Genomic DNA, 8,987 nt, shown 5'->3' with positions numbered 1-8,987 from the left:
AGTGCCAGTCAACAGTCATACATCATGAAATGTCTCTATTGCACCGTGATGTGGCTGCGCAAACAACCCTAACTTAATTTTATTCTCCGTTTACCTCTCGCTCTCCGACGTCCACAACACATCACATCTGTAAGTTAACAAATCTTACATTATATCAAACTCTTAATTCTTAAATCAAAGTGTCGGTGAACTACGTTAAATAAAACGAGAACGATGAAACGTGCGATACACCAGTGACAGCGCGTCGTGGAACGATCTTAAATTCTCGACGTCTGTCGACTGTAGCAGGCGGTTCCAGTGCACGTCGAAGAGTTCAACTCGGGTTCTCCCGAGTTATCAAGACTAATGATTAATTATGCAATTCCTAAAACAGAAAGCAAAAGGAATACAACTTTTAAACAGACACCAACAAAAAAAAGTGTCCAAAAGAAGAAACAGAAAAATAAGACAAAGGTAAGAAAGCATGAAGTAGAACAGAAATAGGTCCTGGGCATATCAGCTCAGAGGGCACTTTTTGAGTCAGCTCTGTGGCAACGGTGCCTTTTATTTGATTTACTACAAATTAGTTCAGTTTGAGAGAGTGTCCTCTACGCTACCCTACCCGTACCCCTCCCCTGTTTATCAGGTTTGCAGAAACAGAAGATGGCAAGCTTTGTGGCTTCAAAGTTCACACCAGCAAACCATCACCTCCTCCATGTTCAATTCTGCAGTTCCCCCTGCTTTCAGATAAATACTTCCAAGAGGAAGCAACAGAGAATGGCATCAAACGACCCACACCTTCCAGTCTCTCCTACTTTGCGCTCCGCAATGACCTTGAAGTTCCTAAAACCACCTTTACATACAAATACCTCGGTCCAATCTAGGCACATAAACTTCCACAAGTGCTGAGACATGGCATGTTTCAGCAAAGAAAGTCTCCCAGCTGTCCTTTCTGCAGCCAAGGCAGAGGGCAGGGCATTGTGAGATAAAGGAGGCAGAAACAAAGGGTCTGGATTAGGATTGGAGCAGGAAGCAGGCCCTAGGATGAGCTTGGTTAAGCGACTGGCTTGGCTCAGCTAGCAGCAGCACGGGACATCAGATCCTCCAGAGCCTTGTCCTGATCATTGTTGTGGACTAGCAGCACCTCTCTGATGGCATCGCGCTCAAATCCCATTTCACCAAATCTCGACATGAGCTCCAGATACTGCAAGGCCTGGAAACAAGATTAAAAGATGTAGGCATTGTGTGCATGAATAAATGCAATGTGAACTTTTGAGACCATCAACGAGTTGAACACAACGACATCGATGTGTACTGACGTTTTATAACCAACGTGCACAAACCTTTTCTTCTGAGCACTGATACATGTCTAAACATTCTTCCACTGCACTCGCATCAAAGCCCCGCTCACATAGACGTCCGTGAACAAACAGATAGTCCAGTACCTTGGACAAACAATACAGAAATGTTAACGATTTGTCTAAAAGACTATTTAACTTATAATATTCTTGACATGCAGGGCTTCTGGTGACGTCTCAGAGAATTTTGAAATGGCATCTTATTAATGTTCTGTACAATTGTGTCAGCGTCGCAGCATTTTATTGGTTCCCACCATCACCTGCTGCCATTAAAGGTGGGTTAGTTAAACCCAGAGCTAATGGGCCTTAGCTAACAAAAAAAAATGGCTGTAACTCAGCATATTTTTAGGATATTGAGCTAAAACTTGGTGTGGTAGTAGCTGAGACTCTTCTCAATCATACTTTTAAGCTCTGAAACTTTGGCATTCATGGAGTAGCATTTCTTCTGTAAAGGCCATTTTCATTTACAAAAACATTTGCAAAAATAAAATGGTTCATGCAGTTTATGTCTGAACAAACCCTATTTTACCAAATCCCAACATGGTTGGTTACCATAACAACAAAGCCACAGATAGGCAGGACACTTGTTTTAGGCTATTTATCTTTAAGTATAGAACTTGATCTATGTGACAACCACTGAGACAACAGAGATTAATAACTTTATTTCAATGGAGGGTTGTATTGACAAATAACATGTATGCTAGTTGTGCATATTTTTGTGCATTAGTGTGCTCAGGAGCCCAACCTGCTCCACATTCTGCCCTTGTCTTTGCATGGCCCGCAGGACTTCCTCATACGAGTAGCCCATGCCCACAAGAGTTTCCACACACTGATGCTCGTCGGGGGTCATGCTGAGCAGAGCTCCGCCACATGGCAGACCCGAGGATCCTGACCCCAGGTTGGCCTGGTAGAAAAATTGGGAGTAAATAAATGCTCGTAAAATGGTGAGGATGATCATTTATTACTTACTTTCTTTGCTTTGCATTGTGTTCCACGACACTCACCAGTTTGGAAGTGGCGCTCTTGCTGTGGCTGGAAGGCTCAGGTGCAACAATAACTTGAGTTTTTAGTAGGGTCGGCGAGCTCCCGTTGGGTAGAATCTGTCGAGGTGCAGGAGTGGGTGCAGGAAGAGGGCTGTATTTTGATGGTTCTGGGTCAGCAGAGTCAGAGAGCTTGGGAAAAGTCAGAGAGCGGATATTGCAAGGCCGATCGTCCGTGTCAAACCTTACTTTTCCATGCTGTCCAGCTTTGTCCATATCCAACAAGGCAACCAAACCGTTTGGTTTGTGTCCAAAGCCTGGTTTGGCCGAAACATTGGTGTTTGTGCTGGTTGGAGATGGGCTGTTTCCACGAGACGCTGAACCCTGCTGAGACACCTCGGGTGGGGATACAGAGGGAGGTGGCTGAGGTTGGGGCTGGCTCTGTAGGATGCTTCGAAGCTCTTCCTTATCGTCCAAAGTTTTAAGTTCCAACTTATCAAAAGGGTCTTCTTCCCGCTCAAAGTCAGCTAAATTGAGATTATGTAACTGTGGACTGCTGGGCTGGGTTTTTCTGGGGCCAAGGCTGGGGGCAGGCAGTGGAGTAAGAATGGCATTGTGGCTCAGCCCCGCCAGAACAGGGTTCAGTGCTGGTGGGGGAACGTCTTGATCTTCTGCAACAGACCGAGAGTTTAATCCACCGCCACAACTACCTCCATCAATGTCCTGAGAATCCCTGCTCTCTCCGTCCTGCTTTGCTGCTGCCTCTTCTGCTCTGGCGGCTGCTGCTTGGGCCTCAGCGAGTTCAATCCCCCAGCGGACATGCCGCCGCTCCAATGAAAAGTTGTACTGTTCAGAACAAGGAAGGAGTTTGGACAAAAAGAGACAATTCTTACTTGATTACTGGTAATAATTACATGATAAAGCTACAGTTTAATGTGTAAAAAGTAGTTAAACTAACTAAATTAATAAAATAATAGCTTGAGATTGCTCGAGTTGTTTTAATAGATCAGTCCCTCCAGGATTTCGCTAACGTTTGATTGCTGTGGCCTAAAACATCTGATTTTGCAGCAGCTTCTTCGTTCGGTTGTGATAAAACACGGTGTTTTTTAGATGTTTTTTCTCTAACATGCCAAGAACAAATGAACTTGTAAAAATTATCATATGACTGATATAAACAAAGCAAAGTTGTTGCAATGCCAAGGTCTGAATGGGGTGGCTGTGGTATAGAGGTAGGGCAGTTGATTTGGGACTGGAAAGTCACAGGTTCGTATCCCTACAATGCCCATGTCCTGGTGTCCTTGAGCAAGACACCCTATCCCTCACTGCTCCCGGGGCATTTGACAGAGCTTCCTGCTGCTCCACCTGAGTTTATCTCATGTGTGATGGGTCAAATGCAGAGCATAAATGTCATCCTTGAATGGGAGAGTACAAAGATTATAATAACACTTTCAATTCCAAATGTGATAAAAGTCAGTGAATCTGCTGAAGATGATGAACTACGAGCCCTGCGTGAACCAGCAAGTGATTTGGGGCATTTTTTATGTCCATGTTACACATTTATTTTCTCAGCTGTTAATGATGTAATACGTTCTAACAGGTAGGTTCTGATTTTTACTTCTTCTTGCCAGAGAACACTTTTTTCTTTATGCACAAAAAGACACTGTAATGTTCAATGATAAATGTGAGATTTCTGGCATAGGACAGTTAGACAGGACACTTGTTTTAGGCAGTTTATATTTTTGTATAGAACTACCGGTAGATCGATCTGACAACTGCTGAGACAACAGAGACAAAGAACTGTATTTTAATGAGGGTTATTGTCAAAGGAATTTTAGCAATTGTCAATGGATGTTTGTCACTAACTAATGTTAAATTAATGCGTGTGAGTTAGTTGTTTTGTCTGCTCGGAGAAGAGCCTGCAGGTGCACAGAGGAGCACTGATAACTCCAAGGCCTTCTCCTCGTATGTAAGCTGGATCGTCTCGACCTCGCCTCTGTCTGATAAGCGTGTATTATAAAGCACTTCCTGCCTCACTGTCTGGTGCAGATCCTCGCTTGATGAGGCTCTAAGCATGTAACTTTTGCACATCTACTCTTGAAAGTAAAGACCGGTTATAAAAACCTTCTTGTGTCCTTAGTAAGGACACAAGAAGGTTTTTATAACCGGTAACTTTAAGGACTCCTCAGAGTGGCTTATTTGAGTAAATAGAGAAGAGAAGATGAAAGAATATTTATTTTATCCAACAGTTATATTTACAAATAGGATTGATGCTAGTTGTGCATATTTTTGTGCTTTGGTGTGCTCAAAAGCCCAACCTGCTCCACGTTATGCTCTTGCCTTTGCATGGCCTGTAGGAGCTCCTCATATGAGTAACCCATGACCACAAGTTTGCACACATGGATGTTCGCTGGGGGTCATGTTGAGGAGCGTCCATCACATGGCAGACAGGAGGCATGTAGGACCCGTTTTTATTCAGTAGGCTTGGAATCCAGGAAGTGAAAATGGGCAAGGGTCGAAGGTGATTGGTCAAGTTTGTCAACAAATTACAGTGAGTTTTGTTTTATTTCTTTTTTCAGCTGCTCTCTTTCCCAGGGGTTGCCACAACGAGCTAACTCACACAAAGACTTGGCAATTGTTTTTATGCCGGATGCCCTTCCTGACACAACCACAGCCCTCTGTGTGGAGCAGGGAGCTGCCAGCTAGGGTGCTCGAGGGAGCAGATGGTGGGGGTTAAGGGCCTTGCTCAGGGGCCCAAGAGTGGGGCAAATGAAGGTGGAGACACCCACATTGTTTGATGTAGTCGGTCTAGGAAATCAAACCAGCGACCTTTCTATCACAGGCCCAGCTTCTCTAGCCTCTGTGCCACCATTCCCCCCATCAAGATACAGGGAGTGACTGGTCAAAATTATAAGACTGAGAAGAAAAAAATGTGGGGGAGACACTGGTTAAATACGTGTTAATTGTTGTCATAGCAACACCACAATTTCCTGGATGGACTGTTTATCAATAACCAATCTACAACAAACAATCGAAGACAACACATAAGCATCATGCTTAACTTTCCTGCTTTATTCATTGTTTTTGCCTTCTAGATAGTTGAAACTACATTTATAACAAGGAATAACATTTGAATAACAGCATAACGGAGCAAATTTGCATAATTTCTGTAACGGACTAACCTGTGTGTCTGCAAGTAAGGAGCTACAATCTGGCATACAGAAACCAACAGGTAACCCCACTTTGGCTGGACAGCGAAATTTATCATTTATCTTGAAGGGAACATCATCGAGGTAGCTGATGGGTCCTGTAAATCAAAAAAAAGGAACAAATAAAGGGGAGAGCAGATGCTGGATAGAACTTTATTTTAAGCTTTGAAAGCAAAACATCTAAACACTAAAGTGACAAAGTATTAAAAATGAACTCTTGCCATTGTTGTACGCATCTGTGCCAGATTTCCTTGCAGCCATTTATTCTCTGAAAGAAAGAGCACACATCCATGATGCAAAAGCCAAAACACAAACCAAAATGATCAAAGTTCAAAGTCCGTTTCTTCGTCTGCCACAGCAGCTCCATAGTTGCAGTACAGTGTCTTACATTTAAATCCTGTCACAAAACAAATGCAAAACTTTGATGAAGTGATCAGCGCTAATATATTTGGGAAAATGTCAGGATTTAAAACGAAAGACACAGTTCGTTTTGCTTTTCATATGAATGAAGTGAAATCAAACCCTTAAAGCTCCTGGCACTTTTCTCTCTCCTCAGATTGAATGTCAGCGCTGGGACCACACATGATCAGTACAAAAGACGTCTTGTGATCTGAGGGGATCTTTCTGTGTGTCAAATTTCTTAGGGCCTTAATTTAGGAGTTGCTCTTAGTTAATAGTTGAGAAAAAGTTATAGAGCCGTGTGGATGTTTTAGCTCAGCCAGTGTTGTCATGCTAACATGTTAACATACAAGCAAACATGGGCTCAGAGTTAAACATCATGTAAAGCACACTGTTATGACAATAATTAGTGCTTATATATAAATACGAGTTTTTTCCAATATGTCAATGTAGTCCTTTCAGTTTCTTACGTGGCTCATAAATTGCTGTAAAGTTTCATAAATGCGGCTAACTATCATTAGCTTTAGCTAAATGCTCCGCGCTGACAGCTAGCAAACGGTTTGAGTTAATCAGTAAGCTTCTTTTAACGTAACTACCGTGAAGTAAAATATACAGGCAAACTGAAAAAAACTCACCGAATATCATATTTAGACTAAATAATGGTCTTGAGGAAATGCCATGGTCAATGCTAACACGGTTAGCTTCGCCTGTGTGGCCTGGCTGTGAGCGTTCTCTGTGCTGCCACCGCCCCTCGCTAAAACAATACTGCTCATTTACAAACACAAAGACATCTCACCGGTATCTGCTCCGTCCCGTCTCTACGAAATCCAAATGATACCTGACCGCGCTGACACTCCGACAAAAAAAAAAATTACTATCGGGATCAGTTTTGTTTAAAGAGGAACCTTTTTCCTGTTTCGGCGTAGGTCGCCATCTTGACTTGTCAAGCTGTTCCTGTCGTGACGTCATACCCCCTCATCACGTGAGATCACAATTTAAAAACACCACGAAAAAAAAATACAATAAAAATACCACAAAGAACTGGGATTTTATTTTATTTACTTAACTTTAATTCCTCTTTTTCTGGATGTAAATCACATTTTTTGGATGATTGTTCCCTCTGGTATCAGACGCTGTGCAGCTGGAAGGATTTTTACTGAAACTTTTTTAGTTTTGGACATTTGTTATGATGCGTAACCATGGCAACACGGCAGTATTCTACAACCAGCAGCAGCTGATCAACATCTCAAAAGATCAAATAATATCTCAACTACAGCCCCAAATCTCAAATGAGTTGAAAAGGATGTTCTGTGGACGCATTCTCATCTACCTGCCAGCTGTGCTCGAGTGCCTGACCACTGAGATCCTGGAACTAGCAGCAAACACGACTCATGACAGTAGAAGGACAGGATCGTCCCTCGGCACCTACAGTTGGCTGTCCGCAGCAACGAGGAGCTCGACAGACTGCTAGGAGAAGTGGCCATCGCTCTGGGAGGAGTTCTGCCCGGCATTCGGGCGGTCCTACAGCCCGGGGGGACTGAGAGGCCAGCCGAGTCTGGGTGGACGGATCAGACGGCATCTGCAGCCAGTTTCTTAGGATCCACTGTGGGATGGACCTTTACAAGAGATCCTTCCTGTCTACAACCATCAGTATCTATAACATCTAAATGAAATGAGGATAACGAGTTACTACAACAAATAATTTCCTTTGGGATTAATAAAGTATATTTGAATTGAATTGAATTGAATTAACCTTTATTTATACAGGTATGTCACGTGGACTAATTTTCAAGAGAGACCTGTTTGTCAAGAATCAAAGATATTTAACTCCGTTTACTTTATTTCAGACACAATATAAGATCCATATAAAAACATAAGAACAACAAGAACACAGAGTTAAAAAGCTTTTCTATAGAGGCTCAAACGCCACTGAGTCCATAAAGGAGAAAAGTACTGCACAGAGCTTAGTCCAGGTTTGGTCAGTGTAGCGATGATACAGTTTTCAGATAGACGACCTATCCATGCATCCATACATGAGGTTACGCAGCACGCAGGGCAGGTAGGCACACCTGCATCTACAAACATTTTGCTTGCACTGCTCCATCGAGGTACCCTCAACAGCATCCGCACCCCATCATTATATGCCACATCTACAGAGCAGCGTGTTACCTTGTCCATAAAGCATACAGCATTGTCTGTAAATGTATTTATATCATGTGTATTTGTTTCTGCTACAAACCAGGTGTAATTAATCCTACAGTCTTCTTCTTTCGGCTTTTCCCTTTCCAGGGGTCGCCACAGCGAGTCATTCTCCTCCAGCTCACTCTGTCCTCTGCATCCTCTGTCCTCACTCCAACTACTTCCATTGTCCTCTCTAACTGCACCCATATATCTCCTCTTGGCCTTCCTCTTTGTCTTCTTCCTGGCAACATCCTTCTACCAATATACCCATTGTCCCTCCTCTGGACATGTCCAAACCATCTCAGTCTGGCCTCTCTAACTGTATCTCCCAGTTGTTCAACCTGTGCTGTACCTCTGATGATCTCATTCCTAATCTTCTCCATCCTTGTCACTCCCAAGCAGAACCTTAGCATCTTCATTTCTGCCACTTCCAGTTCTTTCTCCTGTCTTTTTGTCAGAGCCACTGTCTCCAGTCCAGACCACACATCATACCTGGTCTCACCACTGTCTTCTAAATGTTTCCTTTTAACTTTGCTGCCACCCTTTTGTTGCAAATAATTCCTGAAACTTTTCTTCATCCATTATGGACTCTCTTCTTCACCTCTTTACCACACTCCCCATTTCTCTGGACAGTGGACCCCAAGTACTTGAAGTCCTGTACCTTTGTGACCTCTGCTCCTTGTAGCCTCACTGTTCCACTGGCCTTCTTCTCATTCACACACATGTACTCTGTCTTACTACGGATGACTTACAGTTGACTTTGAGAGGAAGATCTTCCAGTTATCAGGCTCCTCTCTTGTGGAACCAACTTCCAACTTAGTTCATAGATTTAAACTACTGGAGGACAAACTGACCGAATCTCCTTAAATTAATTGTTAAAATTG

General features: G+C 43.1%; 1 protein-coding gene across 1 annotated transcript; it reads right to left on the bottom strand.

The window, feature by feature from the left end:
- Positions 1-600: 600 nt before the first annotated feature.
- ubap1 (ubiquitin associated protein 1) lies at positions 601-6,861 on the bottom strand. The gene is made up of 7 exons (XM_037679189.1): positions 6,719-6,861; positions 5,745-5,791; positions 5,497-5,621; positions 2,342-3,163; positions 2,083-2,241; positions 1,323-1,424; positions 601-1,192 (listed from the first exon to the last, which is right to left on the bottom strand). Exons 2-7 carry the CDS (start codon positions 5,782-5,784, stop codon positions 1,052-1,054), a joined length of 1,389 nt encoding a protein of 462 aa, XP_037535117.1. The 5' UTR covers positions 5,785-5,791; positions 6,719-6,861; the 3' UTR covers positions 601-1,051.
- Between the last annotated feature and the right edge of the window lie 2,126 nt (positions 6,862-8,987).

The sequence above is a fragment of the Nematolebias whitei genome, chromosome 7 (genome assembly GCF_014905685.2).
Source record: "Nematolebias whitei isolate Nwh7 chromosome 7, NemWhi1, whole genome shotgun sequence".
Taxonomy (NCBI): domain Eukaryota; kingdom Metazoa; phylum Chordata; class Actinopteri; order Cyprinodontiformes; family Rivulidae; genus Nematolebias; species Nematolebias whitei.
Note: the sequence above shows the minus strand (reverse complement) of the source record. Positions and strands in the feature narration are given on the sequence as shown.

Excerpts from the sequence above, each read along its gene's own strand:
- ubap1 (XM_037679189.1), bottom strand. The coding sequence starts at position 5,784 with ATGGCTGCAAGGAAATCTGGCACAGATGCGTACAACAATG. Across the intron at positions 5,622-5,744 it reads CACAGATGCGTACAACAATG|GACCCATCAGCTACCTCGAT; the intron begins GCAAGAGTTCAT and ends TTTGATTTACAG. Across the intron at positions 1,425-2,082 it reads AAGGGCAGAATGTGGAGCAG|GTACTGGACTATCTGTTTGT; the intron begins GTTGGGCTCCTG and ends TGTTTGTCCAAG.